At 50.7% G+C, this 18,907-nt stretch overlaps 1 protein-coding gene across 4 annotated transcripts in view; it reads left to right on the forward strand.

Moving 5' to 3' along the window:
* LARS2 (leucyl-tRNA synthetase 2, mitochondrial) overlaps positions 1-11,739 on the forward strand; it is a 258,562-nt gene extending 246,823 nt beyond the window's left edge. For all 4 annotated transcript variants that reach the window (XM_070463340.1, XM_070463342.1, XM_070463341.1 and 1 more), the window contains 2 exons: positions 4,761-4,888; positions 10,244-11,739. In XM_070463340.1, coding sequence (XP_070319441.1) covers positions 4,761-4,888; positions 10,244-10,423 — 308 coding nt within the window. In that variant the 3' untranslated portion in view covers positions 10,424-11,739. The remainder of the gene's footprint in view (positions 1-4,760; positions 4,889-10,243) is intronic.
* Positions 11,740-18,907: the final 7,168 nt, after the last annotated feature.

Here is an 18,907-nt window from a genome sequence, read left to right on the forward strand (position 1 = left end):
ACGCTGTTCTTTTTTAAAAAGCTTCATGGTGTCTTACCTAGTGAATATTCATTCCATCAGTTATTCAACAGTTGTCTGTTGATGGGCATTTAAGTGATTTTCCCTCTTTTTCTTTTTTTTTTTTTTTTGTGCTACTTTGCAATTAGCCTCTTTTCCAAATATAAGTTATTTAAAATGTAGTAATAAGATCTCCCATTTCTGTTTCTCTGGCCATTTTTACAGTTCAACAGTGATTTTTCTACCTTGCTTTTTGCATCTTGCTTCTACCTCTTGCCGTCTCTGAGTCTTCCATCAACATCTTAATTATTAGGGTCACAGCACGGTGACCCTTTGCCTCCCTTAAGTTTCTCAAGTAACTCATGATAGTGAAGTGTAGTCTACCACCACAAATTTTTTTCTTCGTAAAAATGGTGGTAAAATATTGTAGCTATATTGTTTTGCTGTGCATATATGCTGTATTCATTAATTTCAACAAAACTACAAATCTTGGGACTTCCCTGGTGGTCCAGTGGTTAGGACTCCAAGCTTTCACTGCAGAGGGCACAGGTTCAGTCCCTGGCTGAGGAATTAAGATTCTGCAAGCCACTCAGAAAGGTAAAAAAAAAAAAAAAAAAAAAACCTTTCAAATCCACAAATCATCTAGAAGTGTGTGTGTGATACTTGTAAGGGACAGTAAGATATTTGCTGATGTTCCTATGGTTTTATACATGAATGTGTGTGCTGTTTCCACATTATTTTGTTGTTGTTTAGTCACTGAGTCATATCCGACTCTTTCGTGACTCAATGGACTATAACCCACCAGGCTTCTCAGGTCATGTGATTTCCCAGAAAGAAAATTGGAGTTGGTTGTCATTTCCTCCTTCTCCTGGGGATCTTCCCAACCTAGGAATCGAACCTGTGGCTCCTGCATTGGCAGGCGGATTCTTTACCACTGAGGCAATGTCACTAGAACCCTTTCTGTGGGTAAAGGCTAACATGAAGCAGCGTCTCTCCCAGCCCATTTCCTTGGCAGTGCCAGGGCTGGGTGGCGCATGGTGGGGACCCAGTCTCCGGGCCTCCCCTGTGTGTGATGAGGATTAGGGTGGAGTGGAGATAGGCATGAAACTGGTCATCAGGGGAGGCCTGCCATCCACAGACGCCTCGACCACCTGCTCTCGTTCCAAGTGCCATGGTGGCTTGAGAATCACCAGCTCTCGGGGCGGGAGAAGAGGGTCGTTTCGGTTCTTGCACAGGAAGGTCAGCGACAGCAGCTCTCCAGGGAGGGGCAGGAAGAGGGTGGGCTGAGAGCGACAGCTGACCTCCACTGTGGCCTGTGTATCAGAACCTTGCCGCTTCCCAGCCCGTGTTCAGACTTTCTCCATGTGCTTCCCAAACACCAGCTCCTGGCCTGACCTGTGTCACGTAAAGAAAGCATTGTATTTGCCATGCAAATGGTAGGTATTTTTAGTTCCCTAAAAAGAGCAGGAAGGCAAAAACATGACGCAGAGCCTGGGGTCGTGAGTTTCTGTTCCTCTCTGCTGAGCAGGACAGGGCAGGGGTAGCGAGGTGGGGGGGCCCCCCTCTCCCATCTATATGGAATCCCTGGCAGGGCCGCCAGCCACTATAAATAAGCATCCTGATTGCTCCAGGAAGGCTGGGCTTCCTCATTTCTTTTTAAAGTGGAATTTGTAACAGCTTCTGCCCAGAACATTTGTGTCCAGGGTCCTTTCATCTCCCAGGCATCCTGTGCAACTGCCATGCGGAGGCTCTGGAACGCTGCCCATGGCAGCTGGGTCATAGAACAAGCCATGCTGGCCCAGCCAGCTAAAATAAAGACCTGATTATCTCCCTTCTGTGACCTCTGTCCTGTATTTAGATATGAGTCTCAATAGGAACCCTTCTGAGGAACCAGCAGGAAGCTCCTTTCTGCTTCTGCCAAGAGACACATGTGTTGGAAACAGAGCAGGCTCGTTAGAAGCAGGGAAGCCCAGGGCACAGGGGCCAGACGGGGCCAGGAGCGCATCTCCAATGCCACTGGGTTCTCAGATCCCCAGGGGCCTTCCCCTCCCCCAGGCTGTCTGCCAGCACAGGGTGACAGGAAGAGCGCCAGAAAGTAGAACATAGGATGCTACGGCAAATCCGCAATGCCCGCATGGGGGCTGAGACACGCAGGTCACCAGAGTAAGACACCAGTGCTATTCAGAGTGGTCCAGAGACCTGAGGCTGGTCTGGGAACTGTCTCTCAGAGCTTAGGACAAGGTGAGGAGCTTAGCAGGTCCATGGCCTGTGTCACTAAGCACGCATTCCAGTAAAACTGACCATATTGTTGGTAGCAAGACTTTCTCACTGAAGGAAGCAGCGTGCTGATTCATATTCTGACCCGTTCTTCACCTCATCACATGCAGGCATTTTAAGTATCTTCATAGTAAACAGTTCTGCAGCCATCCCTAATATGTGCTGTGCTTAGTCGCTCAGCTGTGTCTGACTCTGCGACCCCATGGACTGTAGCCCGCCAGGCTCCTCTGTCCATGAGGATTCTCCAGGCAAGAATACTGGAGTGGGTTTCCCTGCCCTTCTCCAGGGAATCTTCCCAACCCAGGGATCGAACTCAGGTCTCCTGCATTGCAGGCAGATTCTTTACTGTCTGAGCCAGCAAGGAAGCCCATATCTAGTATAGTATATTGTAAAACAAAATCACAAACCAATAGGGAAGAGAAGCTTTATTCAATGGAGTCAGTTTGGAAAACTGCTGTGTATTTTTTTTTCACATTATACACAAAATAAATTACAGATAAATAAATTATGAATAAATGGAAAAGAAAATGAAACCTTAAAAAGAAACCAGAAGAAAATTCTTGAACTGATGTCACAGTATGGGAACACTGTTTATAAATATCTTTTCAAATTACAAAGCTGTGAGTATTCCTTGTAGAAAAATCTATAATTTTTTTTAACAAGAAGATTGCCTATACTTATATCTCCCATGGATAATCCTTGCTGCTATTCTACTGTTTTTCTTCCTCGACTTTTCTATCTGTTTATATAAACGTTTGCTAAAACTATGACCATAGTATATATACTATTGTGTGTCGTCATTTTCCATGAAGCTGATTACTAGTTTAAAATGTAGGAGAAAAGAGAATCCAAAACTGTGTCTATAGCATGATCCAGGTGGTGGTTTGGCTTGATTCTGTGGATACAATATCATACAAATATTCATTCAATATATTATATTACTGTCTTTCAAAATAAAAAGTTTTATAGATGCTATCCATGTGAACATGATTTTTTTTTTGTTTTTTGACTTTTTACAAATTTTCTGCAAGGAGTATGCATCAGTTTTATCATCAAAGAAAATAAAACATTGTCAACTCACAGCCCAGTGTTCGGGACTGGCATTGGTGGGCTTCATTTCCTCTGTCCCAGACTCAAACTTCAAATGTATCTGCTAGTCTCAAGGCTAATAATAAGTGGGGCGGGTTGGGGCAGGGGAAACACGGAATGTAAGGGCCATGCCACCTCTACCAGCCCTGGAGAAACCACTCACAGTGTGAGGGCTGTGCCATTGCCATGGCAACGTCCCCACATGGGCACACTGCCCTCATTCATGTGCCCTCTCGCTCAAGGCCCGCCTCTGGGAGGACCAGGAAGCAGCGGTGAGGTGCCACGCCACGATTGCCCAGGCATCGGTTTTTCTGCCCCGTGTATTCCTGCACATTTGGGGGCATCTTTTGTACTCCCGACATCAGCAGAGGCTCAGAGGTCAAACCCTCCCTGCTAGAGAAGCCCTGGTTGAAGCCCTAAAGTGCAGACCACTGGCCATGAGCGTCTCTGGGGTGCTGAGCCTCCTCGGCCTTGGCTGCAGCACGAAGCATTGGGGAGCTCGACAGGGGAGAGGCTTTCATTCCTCCCAGCTTCCTCGGGTTGGACCCACCCTGAGCCAAGGACAGCTCTTTACAATTTGCAACTGGCGGGAGCCTCTCACGAGAGGAGGTTTTAGCTGAGAGGTTGAGCTCCCTCTGAGTAGGTCCAGAAGGAGCATCCTGCTGTTCTCAGCATGTTGGCTCGGTCGATTAGGAGTCGAAGGACTGGGTGGGAGGCCCTCTCAGACCACAAGTATTCTTGGGCCAGAGAGGAAGCGAACATAGCTCGTTACTTTGGGATCTGCACACGCTGGAGAGCTTCACCAGCGGGACTACAGAGACCGAGGAAAGTCAGCAGCCTTACTTTTCCAAATGCACACTTCAGATCAGTGTGTTCACCCATCTTTATTGCTCTGGGTATCGTTGAAAAAAAAAAAGCTGCCTATAAACTGAGATGGTAATTCTCTAGCACTCCAGTGGTTAAGACTCCATGCTTCCAGTGCAGGGTGTGCAGGTTCGATCCCTGGTCAGGGAACTGGAATCCCACATGCCACTTGGTGCAGTCAAAAAAAAATTTTTTTTTCCCCAAACTTTAAGCTTTTTATTTTGTTTTAGGGTCTGACTGATTAACAGTATTGTGGTAGTTTCAGTTGAACACCGAAGGGACTCAATCATACATATACACTGATCCATTCTCCCCCAAACTAGCCTCCTATGGCCAAAATATATTTAATAAATAAGCTGGGATGATGAGCAAGGCTGAAGGAAGTGGGGGCCCCTGGTGGGCTGTGGAAAGCCACGGTGGGGCCCCTGGGGCCTCAGACAGCTCCAGGGCAGGCCGTGTCGGGACAGACGCTCTACAACGTGCTCCCTTGAGCCCGTATGTGCTCAGTGACCCTCTGTGTCTCCGTGTTACAGGCCTGGCACTGGTGCCACAGAAGCTGTGTGCCCACTACACCTGGGACGCCAGCGTGCTGCTTCAGGCCTGGCCCACCGTGGACCCGCAATTCCTCCAGCAGCCCGAGGTCGTGCAGATGGCGGTTCTGGTGAGTGCCTCCCGAGGCCCCTCACACCCAGGGGAATCTCTCTCTCACACACACACAGACACAGACACACAGACACACACACACGCACACACACACACGGCTGAGCCTGGAAGTCTGGTGAGTGCCTCCCGAGGCCCCTCGCACCCAGGGGAATCTCACACACACACACACACACACACACACACACACACACACATGGCTGGGTCTGGAGGTTTCTCTGACTCTCTGCCCGACCTTCCAGCCTGTCTTGCTTTGCCAGCACCTTCAGTTTTGAGGTCACCACATACCAAAAGCTTGTGAGCAGAAAACCTGTGGCCTTCGAGCTTTTGAGAGCATGGAAAGAATCAACCTGTCCTGTCTTATGTGTTCTGTCTTCATTCCAACTGTGTTTCAGCCTCTCTAGGTTTCATTCAGCTGCTCTTGGCTTTGGGAAAGGGTAGGGTGATAGTGAGGTGGTGGGCATGGAATCCCTCACTCTGCAAAATATATTTCAGAAAGGCTACATGAAATCTCTTTTTTGGTAAAGTGGATCATTTTAAATACATAGCAGTAGTCGATTATTATATAGAGCTAGTAATTCTGCTCTAGTTTATCCTTATGCATTTAGTTTGCTTAATCTGAGACCCATTGTGCAGAATCTCTCTTCAATATGCTGATGTGGCTGAAGAGGGAAAGAAAACAAGGGCAGACCTTTTAGTCTGAACCACACGTGGGCCAGCGGATTTACATCCCAACTCTCATCACCCTGAAAGGTGGGCATCACTGTCCTCATTTTTTTTTTTTTTCAGCTGAGGACACAGGCTCAGAGAGCTCATCACTTTGCCCACATTTGTTTATTCCTCAGTCATTATCCAGTTACCTCCCTTACCTTAACACAGGCTCTTGGGACCCAAACCCAAATACAAAAAGCCGGGTCCCTGTCCTTGTGGAGCTTAAAACCTGGTAGAAGAGATAGGGAAAAATAAGAAGGAAAGAAAAATAGAAACAAAATGATTGCAAGTTGTGGAACGTGCCACAGACAAGTTACCCAGAGGCTGAGGGGTAGCTGGGCCTGCCAGTCCCCACCTGCTGCGTCTGCTGACCCTGGGCCCTGCGGGCAGGTCCACATTGGGAAAGACAGTAGCCCCCAGGAGACTGGCTCCTTGTCAGCCACTCTTTCTCCTCACGCTCTCCCCTGGAACTTACTTCCTCGATGCCTCCTGTTCGCCTGCCCACAGAGGGCAAGGAGGTGGGGCTGCCTGGCTAGGCTTCTTCCCAGAGTCTTCAAAACTAGCCTGTGCCACAGAGAGGTAATTTCTTTAATTTGGTTAACGTTTCTAAGAAATAATTCTCTTGCATACTTCTAAGGACTCGTCCTAAGCTGAGGTTGAGAAAGGCCAACTTTTTTTTTTTTTTTTTGCCACACCCTGCAGCCTGTGGGATCTTAGTTCCCTGACCAGGGATCAAACCAGTGCCCCCTGCAGAGTCTGAACCACTAGACCACCAGGGAAGTCCCAGAAATGCCAAACTTGAGACGCTGAAGTTCTAGTCTGAAAATGTCTTTCCATTTTAAATTATCCACTGCGGAAAAGAAATCGAGTTTTGATAATTGGTAAAATAATCTTAGATTTCCATTGAAATAAAAATTTCAAGATTTAAAATGTGTAGGGCTCCTTGCAAGCACACCCAGCTCAACAGCCTCCGGGTCGGGGTGTCGAGGCCTGCCGTCCTGTCTCCACGTGATCTCACTCAGGGCCAAGGCCAGAAATAGAAGCTGCAGCACAGAACAGCATAACTCAGCGTAACTCAGTTCAGCCACGCCCGTGTGCTCTGAGCCCAGAGGCACCGCCTCGTGTCCGTGGACCCCAGCACCAGGAGAGACGGTCTGGGGAGGCACACACGTTGTCATGCACACTGACAATTTGCATAGCCTCCAGGTTAAGACAGAAGAGCTTGGGACTTGGACCACCTCACTTTTCAAAATGCTTAATCCTCAGTTTCCTCAGTTAGAAAGTGGAGTCAAATCCAGGGCCTGCCTCACCTCATTATGCCAAGAATTAGACGGAGCATGCCAGGAGTGCTTAACCTGCTTCTGGACGCACTAATGACAAAACCCACTAACACACTGTGAGCACCGACTAAGAAGCGGGCTCTGCCCTTAGAATTTTCCAGGTACTAACTCACTGACCCCGCACAGCAGTCCCACGAGGCAGACCCTGCTATTCTTCCCATTTCACAGACGAGGCCCTGTCTCACAAAGAGGAAAACAGTGGCAGCACAGGGCTTAGTAGCTCACATGCTAGGTGGTCACCGCTGCTCGCATAGGCGTCGCTGCCTCTGGCAGCTGGGGCGCTGAGGAACGTGTCCTGAGGAAGAGATGTGACCTTGGCTTTGAAAGAGGAGCACGGTTTCCCTAAGTGGAGGGAAGGGGCCACGGCGGGGGGAGCCCTCCCTGGACCGTGAGCCGAGGTTGGGGCTGGAGCAGAGGCAGGGCCACTCTCGAGAGAGGGCCGGACTGCATCTGGAGCGGCTGGGGGCTGGCAGGGAAGAGAGGGAGTCCAGGGGTCATTCCGTCTCCAGTGTGGGCTGGGGTGGGGACCGGGGTCTGTGGCTTCACAGTCCCGTCCCTCAGTTTGGCCCTCTGAGAAGCGGGGCTGGAATGGCAGTGGCTCCCTCAGGCCTGTGACAGGGATAAACAGGGCCTCTCGTGTGACCTGTGGAGCCCGGTGCCTGGCAGAGAGAGAGAGAGCTCAGACAGTGAGCGCCTTTACTGTCATGAGCCACTGTGGGGCTCCTGTCAGTGAGCAGCGGATGGGGTGGTTAGGGGGTGCGGGGACAGCGCTCGCGGCCGGGGGCCACCAGGCAGTTGTTGGAAGAGTCCTAGGAAACAGCACAGAGGCCTGGACGCAGGCCGAGTGGTGAAGTGGAGCTGGCAAGGCCAAAGGGCGGAAGCTAGCACGGCCCCCAGGTGGGGAACTGGAGACCTTCCTAAGGCAAGCAGCCACTGTTTGAGGTGACGTCTTGTTTGTCTCCCATCCCGTCACCTAGGTGGTGCGACTGGTAAAGAACCCGCCTCCCATCCCGTCCTCTAGGTGGCGCTAGTGGTAAAGAACCTGCCTACCAGTGCAGGAGATGTAAGAGACGTGGGTTCATCCCTGGGTCAGGAAGATCCCCTGGAGGAGGACATGGCAACCCACTCCAGTATTCTTGCCTGGAGAATCCCATGGACAGAGGAGCCTGGCAAGCTATAGTCCATGGGGTCGCAGAGTCAGACACTACTGAAGTGCCTTAGCACACACCGCACAGCACAGTGATCTAGGCCAATGCAGCCTCTAAAAATGCCATTATGTTCACAGAAATCTGAAAAGATAAATGGGTGACTATGGGATCCTGGATAATATGCTTTGGTTAAAACTTCAGAAGTTCTTCCCGGTAACTTTTCATTATACAGTGACTTTATTTTCCAAGTTAAAAACTGGAGCATTCATGAAAGAAACGTAAGCATTCTGACAGGAGCCACTGGGACAGAGAATTTGAAACAAGCTGTTCAGAAGCTATCTGGATCACATGTCGCTTTCCTTAGCAACAATATCAGTTCATATTTGATGTGAAATTTAACCTTCATGTCAAATAATTGAACCAACATTCAGTGAATAATACCACTGGTGTCTGGAACCGTTCAGTTCAGTTCAGTCGCTCAGTCGCATCCGACTCTTTGTGACCCCATGAACCACAGCACGCCAGGCCTCCCTGTCCATCACAAACTCCCAGAGTTTACTCAAACTCATGCCCATCGAGTCGGTGATGCCATCCAACCATTTCATCCTCTGTCGTCCCCTTCTCCTGCCTTCAATCTTTCCCAGCATCAGGGTCTTTTCCAATGAGTCAGCTCTTCGCATCAGGTGGCCAGAGTATTGGAGTTTCAGCTTCAATATCAGTCCTTCCAATGAATATTCAGGACTGATTTCCTTTAGGATGGACTGGTTGGATCTCCTTGCAGTCCAAGGGACTCTCAAGAGTCTTCTCCAACTCCACAGTTCAAAAGCATAATTCTTCGACCTTCAGCTTTCTTTATAGCCCAACTCTCACATCCATACATGACCACTGGAAAAACCATAGCTTTGACTAGACGGACCTTTGTTGGTAAAGTAATGTCTCTGCTTTTTAATATGCTGTCTAGGTTGGTCATAGCTTTTCTTCCAAGGAACAAGCGTCTTTTAATTTCATGGCTGCAGTCACCATCTGCAGTGATTTTGGAGCCCAGAAAAATAAAGTCTGTCACTGTTTCCATTATTTCCCCATCTATTTGCCATGAAGTGATGGAACTGGATGCCATGATCTTAGTTTTCTGAATGTTGAGTTTTAAGTCAACTTTTTCACTCTCCTCTTTCACTTTCATCAAGAGGCTCTTAGTTCTTCTTCACTTTCTGCCATAGGGTGGTGTCATCTGCATATCTGAGGTTATTGATATTTCTCCTGGCAATCTTGATTCCAACTTGTGCTTCCTCCAGCCCAGTGTTTCTCATGATGTACTCTGCATATAAGTTAAATAAGCAGGGTGACAATAATATACAGCCTTGACATACTCCTTTCCCAATTTGGAACCAGTCTGTTGTTCCATGTTCAGTTCTAACTGTTGCTTCTTGACCTGCATACAGATTTCTCAGGAGGCAGGTAAGGTGGTCTGGTATTCCCATCTCTTTAAGAATTTTCCACAGTTTGTTGTGATCCACACAGTCAAAGGCTTTGGCATAGTCAATAAAGCAAAAGTAGATGTTTCCTGGAACTCTCTTGCTTTTTCGATGATCCAGAGGATGTTGGCAATTTGATCTCTGGTTCCTCTGCCTTTTCTAAATCCAGCTTGAACATCTGGAACCATACTGGCTCATTTTAGGTAAGAACTGTGAGTGGTGTGGATCCTGTTTCCAGGTTGTCACATGTGAGCACCCCCTTCTGGAGCCAGTCGTCCGGAAGGGAGGTTGCCCATGTTCCCCAGAAATTAGTCCACGTGAAACGCCCTGTAGCCAGATCTGAACTCGACATGATCTTCAGTTACACAATTGTCCTTCTCTCCTGAATACAGCCTGAACCACCTCATGCCAAGAGTTTTTGACAAAATTCCCACCAAGGTGTGATGGCAGCAGCGTTCAGGAAACATGGGGTGGTGCCCCTGCCCTCTCTGCGGTATTCAGGTGTTAATCCCACCCATCTCACTACACTTTGCTCTTCTGGGAAGCCAGGTCCCGCCTTTTCTTTCTCTCTTCCCACGCCCTCTCCCCACGCAGAGACAGCAGCTCCCTTTAGGGGCAGTGGGTGTCAGGCTGCCTACCACTCTCAAGCTTTCCTCATGGGTTGTCTCTCTTTTCACCTTGTCAGATCAACAACAAAGCCTGTGGCAAAGTCCCCGTACCCCAGAATGTCGCCCAGGACCAGGACAAAGTCCATGAACTGGTTCTCCAGAGCGAGCTGGGTGTCAGGCTCTTACAGGGGCGAAGCATCAAGAAGGCCTTCCTCTCCCCACGCACCGCCCTCATCAACTTCCTGGTGCAGGAGTGACTGCAGGCCCACTGCGGCCCCTCCCCTGGGTCTGGGGCAAAGGAACGAGTCTGGGGCCTGGACTCAGGGAAAAGCCCAGTGTCTTGAATGTCTGCCTTTGCATTCTGACAGACTGGCATCTGCAGGGCGCCTCCACAGTGTGATCCAGTGCTGGGGTGAGGGTGGGTAGGGGCAGAGGAGAAATACAGGTGAAGCGGTGGGGAGCACATACCTCTGCCGTTGCAGGTGGGGGAAGCATCTAGCCCCGCGTGCAGCCCCCAGAGATTCGGCCGGGTGGGAGTGGGAAGGGAAGCAGATGAGCCTGAACATGAAGCCCCGCGAGCAGCCTGGGCACCTCTGGACCCTGGAGACCGCACTGCCTTCAGCAGGTCCCCGCTGAGGATGTCGGGGGCTTGGGGCAGCTCGAGCAGTCACTGTTGATCGGCAGATGGTCTCCTGCCTTCAGGCTGGATCCAGATATCCACGTGTGGCATGGACACTGGCGTCTTCAGAAGTCACTCGGAGGAATTCCCTAGCCGTCCAGTGGTTTGGACCTGGTGCTTTCACTGCTCTGGACCCCAGTTCAATCCCTAGTCGGGAAACTAAGATCCTGCATGGTTGGCACAACCAAAAAGAAGAAGAAGAAATAGCTGGGACTCAAGAAACAAGCAGGGCTAGTCTGGCTGCCTGCACCCCGGCTCCTCAGCCCTGCCTGGCTGGCTGTTTCCACCCTGGCTCAGCTGGACTCTCCTGGCGGGCCTGTTCTGATGCCGATCCTCAGGCCCTCGGGCGAAGCATCGCTTTGCACTGTGAGTGGGGAGCAGCCCCTCCCAACTGCCCCTTCAGAGTGTCACGTTTGCTGTGAAGTGAAGCGGAACTAAGCTGCTTCCAGCCTGGACAGAACCCATCTCAGAGCCCGCCACAGCTCAACAAGGCGTCTGCTCATGTGCGCCCCAGATGGCAATGCTGCCCTGGGTGTGGCCCCCAGAACGAGCCCACCGCCGGTGGGGGTTGGGGTGGAGAGCTGATGCCACCCGGGTGTCGCCTCCTGTGCTCCAGCCACAGCAGCTGGCTGCCAGGAAGACCCCCGTGTGATGTAGTTAGGGTGATCCTGGGTTTTGGGGAAGTCAGAGGTTAGGTGCTCTTAACAGAACTGGCCTCAGTCCACTGAGTACTGTTTAATACGGGGAGGGGAGGAGAATCCAGACATGTGACGCTGAAAATCTGTATTTGTTCCCCGATGTCTTTTTCTGAAGTAGGCTCAAATGTGGTCCCCTGCAGTTCAGCAGTTAACAGATGACTTTTTTTTAATAGAATAAAATGTTTGTCATGTATGAGTTCGGGACAAATGTGTGATCCTGGAATAGTCACCATATTCCAATTCTAGGAGTTAATCAGGAACACACTGAGTTATTCTGTTATTCTCTGAAGCCTTGGCTGTGTGCCTGACTCCTTGTGGGCTGTTGTAAAGTGGGATGCACGGGGAACTTAGCAACTACGGTACTGACTCAGAAACAGCAGCTAAGTCACTTGGCTCAAGCTTAATACTCTGCCTAGTCCCCATGCCCAGAAATCCTGGTATAACTGATCTCAAGTGCACTTGGGCATCAGGGATCTTATTAATAGATTCTCCACATTTGATTGATTGTTGTTAGTCGTTCAGTCATGTCCGACTCTTCACGACCCCATGGACTGTAGCCCGCCAGGCTCCTCTGCCCATGGAATTCTCCGGGCAAGAATACTGGAGTGGATAGCCATTCCCTTCTCCAGGGGATCTTCCTAACCCAGGAATCGAACTCAGGTCTCCTGAATTGCAGGCAGATTCTTTACGGTCTGAGCTATAAGGGAAGCTGACACAGGTGCTCCGCGGGTGATTCCAATGGCCAGCTAAGTTTGAGAACCACTGGATTAATTGATTCATTTGAACCATAATGTCTAACTAGTCCTTTCTCTCCCTAACCTTCAGCTTAACTGGGATGAATTTGGTCCAGGACCAAAACACAGCAAAGCAGAGTCAGGAAAGACTTGGACTGGAAGGGAAGGCAGGGGCCAGAACTCTGGAGCAGGTATTTAAGATGTTCCCAGAGCTGACCTGAATGGACAAAATCCTATGGCATGTACCAACAAATGCAGATTCACTATAAGTAAACAGATAAGGATCTTTGGTTCAAGGAGGGGAGTGAGTGCATTTGCCGCATTGTCTTGTTTATTCCTAAGGTAAGCTAAGTGATCTTGAGTCTGTCAGTAAGATGAGGTCAGGGATCCCTTTTTTAGCACGTAATCTGTCCAGAACAGTGGGTGAGTAAAGCTTCAGGACCACTGGACTAAAGGGCATGGCTTTGAAGAACTTCTTCTCGAAGAGGAGAAAAAGTTTTAAAAACAGAGGAGCTCATTGGTGTCACTGAGCTAGTTGGTGTAATGGAACAATTGAATAGAAGAACCTGATCCCTGGGGTGGGGAATGATGTCAGTCCTTTATTAACTGCCTTGATTAGGTCAAAACCTGGACTGAACAAGTTCCCTTGCATTATGTCATTTAATTTCCACTAAAATCCTAGAGGGAAAGAATGAGTCTGCCATAAATATGAAGAAACCCAGGTTCTGAGGTTCAGTAATTTGCTCAGTTTGCACAGTTAATAAGTAGAAACTTTTTGTTATTGCTGTTGTTAAGTCACTAAGTCATGTCCAACTCTTTTGCAACCCTGTGGAGTGTAGCCTGCCAGGTTCCTCTGTCCATGGGATTCTTCAGGCAAGAATACTGGAGTGGGTTGCCATTTCCTTCTCCAGGGCATCTTCCCAGCCCAGGGATCGAACCCAAGCCTCTTGCATCTCCTGCATCAGCACATGGATTCTTTACCACGGCCCCACAGTAAGTACAAGAATCGGATTCAAACCCCTGCCCTCTGGCCTCTAAATCCCCCTGTGCCACCCACCATGTCTACCAGTCCCCCCACCTCATTGCCCATCTTGCTGGAAGTACCAGACTGAGGAAAACTCAGATGTCGGCTGGAAGCTTGGGGCTCTCTAGGGACGCCTCGTGACTGCACGGAGTGGCCATTATTCTTGCTGCCTCTGTGCTACCTTGGCTTAGGGCTCCCTGATTAATGGCCTGAGGCTTCTGGGGGCAGATGGCCTGGTTGTGTGAGCTGGAGGTTTGAGGCCACATGAAGAAGCCTTCCAGAAGTCCTTGCAAGCCACTCACGGCCCTTGGCAGGCTAGTGCTCCAACAGGATAGACTCCAGACCTAAAGCTGAGCATCCGAAGTTGGCTTTGGTTTTCCTCTTTAGGTGGTTTGATTCCTGATCTGAGCCCAAGTCAGAATTAGGAGGCTGCTGGTGAGCACAGCCATGCGCCTGCACTGATGACTTTCCTGCCGGGCTACTACTCAGGCCAGAGGGCTTGGTTCCTGCACCAGATGCCCTGGCCTCCACCCCCTGCCGCCCTCTTGGTCTTTCTCCGCCCAAGAGGGAAGGGAAGGAGGCAGACAAGCCTCCAGGGTCACTGTGTGCAGCAGGCACCATGCAGGGGCTTTTGCTGCTGCTCTTCAAACCCCACAGCCGTGCTGCAGAGTGAGAATTATGACCCACACCCTTTAACAAAGGAAACCGAAGCCTGGCAAAGTATAGCGAGTTACCTACGTCCTGCCGCTGATAACTGCTCGAGCCAGGACGCAGTCCCAGTTCTGCCCTCCTGTTCACAGCTTGCCTTCTCCAACCTGCCTTCCAGGAGGGAAGAAATGGGGTGTCTTGGGAGGAAATACAGCTTGTTCTTTTTGTCCCAGGAATTCTAAACTGGAGCTCTGGTGTGTGTATGTGGCCCCGCGGAATGCAGCCCAACACTCCTGACTCAACCTCACCGCGGATGCTCCTTGAGGAAGCGGGCTGGGCTTTTGTACCCCAAATCCGTCCATCACTGGCTGTGGGCCAGCCCAGGGTGGAGGGAGGTAGTTAATAATTTTCTGGGCATCTTGGGATGGAGGGACTCCCACTGGCTCAGGGTAGGTTTCCGGAGAGGAGCACAGCCGAGCCGTCAGCAACCAGCATGTGTGGGAGCTGGGGCCAGGCGCCCCTGCCTGTGAGGAGGACCTGGGGGAGCCCCCAAGGTGACCACCACTAGGAGAGAGGGTGCAAATCCGAGCTTGAAAAGCAGCCAGCCTGGGGGGCAAGGAAAGGCTCCAGACAGACGCCGAGTCACAGGAGATGCGGAGAACACAGGATGGGGCGAGGATGAGCTGAGCTACCTCGGGGCTGCCCTGATACCCTGGGCTGGGGTGGGGGGTGGGGGGGTGGTCTCCAGGCAGTGCCACTGCATTAGAGACAGTGATGAGGCCAAACCGGAAGCCGCCATCCCCCTTCTGCAGATGACAAGACCATGACTCACCCAGGCTGAGACTTGCTCAGGGCCCTACAGTGAGTTATGGGAGTATTTCCAATCCCATTCTGTGCTCATTCCACTCAGGGGTACCCCTAGAAAAGCCCGGTGGTACCACCAGACAGAATTTAGCTCTGGAAGTAAATGCTTTTAACTGGATGACATCGGGGTAGACCAAATGAGAAGAGTCTGCACCCCCTCCCCCCGCCATTTCTTCCTCTGCGACTCTGCGACGAACAAGCAGAAAACATCTGTTTCGTGGGCTGATCCCTGTCTGACTTTCAGAGGGTGGGTGGCCAAAGACTCTCATCCAAGCTGATGAGTCTGGAGATCGGAATCCGGGGTGGCCAACCACGAGCAAGAGGGAATCCCCAGAATGGGTGAGTGAGTGGTGCTGGCAGGGAGGGGGTGGCCGGGAACAGCTGGGAAAGACCCGTCCTGTGGGCAGAGGCCTTGGATCCAAGGGTGGGGCCAGCAATCGTCCAGAACGGGTGACCTCACTCCAGGTCTCCATCGTGTCTGCCCACGTGACAGAGGGGAGACAGGGGTAACAAGGCCCTGGGGGGGGAGGCGGCGGCCAGGCCTGCCCGAGTCAGGCGCCTGGAATCCGACACTCATGATTCATCTCCATGTGCCTCCAGCTCTGCACTTGAATTCCAGGTCTTGTCTGGCCTCTGAAAGAGCCAACCGGTGTGGAACACTGGGTGTGCCTGAGATGCCCTCGTATCAGCAGCAGTAAGAAGCATTTGCCACTTTCTGAGGGCTAGCTGTGTGCTCGGCCCTGTTCTGGGAGCCTTACCACAGAAGGGGTTGAGCTCAGGACCACATGAGAGGCTGGCCGAGCCGCAATTCCGAGCCTGCTCCACTGCACCGCTTCCCACAGGCCTTGCAGACCATCCCTGAACGTCCTGGGTTTGCCAGCACAGCCTTGATTTCTGACTCTCTCTCCAGTTGTCAAGAACCTGCCAAGCCTACACTCACTGGTCCGAGGACAGCTGGGTGAGCACCTCCCTGGTGCCCGGGGACAGATCTGGGCTTTCTCTGAGCCCCGGCCTGAGCTCTCCCAGGGACCCATCACCTTTAATAGTTATGGATTTATTTGGCCGCGTCAGGTCTTAGCTGTGGTATGCAGGATCTTCATTGTGATGCTCAGGCTCAGTTGCCCTGCAGCATGTGGGGTCTTAGTTCCCAACCAGGGATCAAACCTGCATCCCCTGCATTGAAAGGCAGATTCTTAACCACTGGACCACCAAGGAAGTCCTAAGCCATCACCTTTGAGCCTCATCATTGGAACCTAGAAGTCAGGGGGTCAGCTTGACTCCACTCCAAATACCAGGAGGAAAATCCCATGGACAAGAGTGAGGGAGACCTGGCCTGGGTCCGTGGGCACGGTGAGAGCTGCCTGGCCTCACAGCATCCCAGAACATCCTTCCCCAGACCATCCCTCCCACCACAGAAGGCCTCCTCTGGGATCACTTAGGGCTGGTTGGCCCTGGCCCCACCCAGAGGTGGACTTGCCTGCCACACCTGCTGCACCTGCACTCTCACGGGCTCCCCTCAGGACCAGGAGGAGAACTGGGCCTGGCAGGAATCCTCTTCGTGAGACCCTGTGAGGTGAGGGGTCAGTGTTGAGTGGATAGAGTGGATGCTCTGGGGTCAACCAGGGAGGCAGGGCCACCCCAAAGGTGGCACCGTTCCCTGAGCCTGGAATGTCATTTATCAGGGAAAAGGCATGTCATTCTCTTCTTAAGAAACAGGGCCAGGCCGAGCCAGTGGGGCTTTTCGAGGTGGGTTCCCCAGGGGGCTCTCTGTCTGCGGGCAGGACACAGAGCAGCCACCACGTGGAAGCAGGCTGAAAAGCCAGACGTCATCGAGGGTCTCCATTCTTAGTTATCACTTCACCTGTTAGTTGTCAGATAACCCATTAGCTTGCTAGTAATAGAAACTTAGTTTTGATTAATAATTAACTTTAATGGATTTTTATTATGGTCTGGATGTTTGTGTCCCCCTGAAATGCATATGTTGAGACCGTACTTCCAAAGGTAACGGTACCTAGCGGGTGGGGCTTTGGAGATGACTGGGTGAGGTCATGAGGGTACGGCCCTTGTGGGTGGGATTAGTGTCCTCATGAGAGTCACAGAAGAGCTTGCTTCCTCCCTGCATCCTGCCGTGTGAAGATACAAGTCAGCAGTCTTCAACCCGAAGAGGGTTCTCGGCAGAACTCCAGCAAGCTGGCACCCTGAATTCAGACTTCAGCCTCCAAAACCGTGAGGAATATGTTTCTGCTTTTTATCAGTTTCTGCTGTCTGTGGTACTTTGTTATAGCAGCAAGAATTGAAACAACTACTAACATCTTTTCATGTTTTTCATATGTTCTCAGTTGCGTCCAACACATTGCAATGCCATGGACTGTAGTCTGCCAGGCTTTTCTGTCCATGGGATGTCCCAGGCAAGAATCCTGGAACGTGTTGCCATTTCCTCCTCCAGGGAATCTTCCCAACCCAGGGGGTCAAAACCCAGTCTCCTGCATTGGCGGGCAGATTCTTTACCACTGAGCCACCTATTGCTTTAAAATTTTCCTAAAGCATACATGTCATATTATTTTCAGAACACCTTATCTAGTTTTTAACTAGGTTGAGAGACTTTTGAAGTATAGCACTGTGATTTCACTGATGAGCACTTGAGACTGCCAAGATAAAACACAGGAATCCTGCCCTTAGAAACCATATGGACCAGGAGAGCAATATGGTGTATTGGAAAGAGCATAACAAGCTTTGGCCAGTATTCAGCTCCATCAAAAATTACCATCTCAGGAGTCAGTTCCCCCTTCAGTGAGTGCAGTAGAGCTCAGTTACCAGTTACATTGTTCTTACCTGCACTGAAACCCCTCAATTATGCACCAACACCTTGGTGGTCTGCTGCTGCTGCTGCTAAGTCGCTGCAGTCATGTCCGACTCTGTGTGACCCCACAGATGGCAGCCCACCAGGCTCCCCCGTCCCTGGGATTCTCCAGGAAAGAACACTGGAGTGGGTTGCCATTTCCTTCTCCAATGCATGAAAGTGAAAAGTGAAAGTGAAGTTGCTCAGTCTGCTAGTATCTTAAAAGAAAATATTTTATTTATTTGGCTGAGCCGGGTCTCAGCTGCAGCATTCAGGAACTAGTTCCCTGACCAGGGACGAAACCCAAACCCCCTGCATTGGGACCTTGGAGCCCCAGCTACTGGACCACTGGTGGAGTCCCAATCTGCTAGTATCTTCTCTACCAGTCATCTTTAGCAATAATTTTTTTAAAAATTATTAGCTAATTGTTGATGTAAGTATAATAGCAACATTAGTCCCTCAGTTGTGTCCGACTCTTGCCATCCTGTGGACTGTAGCCCACCAGGTTCCTCTGTCCATGGGATTCTCCAGGCAAGAATACTGGAGTGGGTTGCCATTCCCTTCTCCAGGGGATCTTCCCAACCCAGGGATTGAACCCAGGTCTCCTGCATTGCAGACAGATTCTTTACCATCTGAACCACCAGGGAAACTATAGCAGATAAACCCCTAAACCATGGTGGGCTCACCCCGCAGACTTTATTTCTCATCCCTGTAAGTCTAACTGTTAGGGGAAGCACACTGATTGAAACCGCCCACCCTGGCCAGGCACCATAGTAACCATTTGCATGAGTTGTTTTATGACAGGAGATCCTGATAAGGAATACGGAACTAATAAGCCACCACCAACCAGAAGAGTTCAGGAAAGGTCAAAAGGAGACACCACGTGTCTGTCCACTTCCCAGAATCCCTCTCGCTAGCATCCATCTTGGCTGAGCGATGCGTGCGCCACCAGGAAAGACTCTGAATTAGAATGATTGGCCAAAGACCACCCGGAAACTAATCCCATCACCATAAAACCCGAGACTGCGAGCCACGCGGCAGAGCAGTTCTCCTGGGTTCCCTTACCCTCCTGCTCTCCACCCGGGTGCCCTTTCCCAATAAAATCTCTTGCTTTGTCAGCACATGTGTCTCCTTGGACAATTCATTTCCAAGTGTTAGACAAGAGCCCAGTTTCGGGCCCTGGAAGGGGTCCCCCTTCCTGCAACATAACCCTCTGGAGAAGGCAGCAGGGGAGGGACTCTGTTCCTTTCCAGCT

Source organism: Odocoileus virginianus, unplaced genomic scaffold (genome assembly GCF_023699985.2).
Source record: "Odocoileus virginianus isolate 20LAN1187 ecotype Illinois unplaced genomic scaffold, Ovbor_1.2 Unplaced_Contig_2, whole genome shotgun sequence".
Taxonomy (NCBI): Eukaryota; Metazoa; Chordata; class Mammalia; order Artiodactyla; family Cervidae; genus Odocoileus; species Odocoileus virginianus.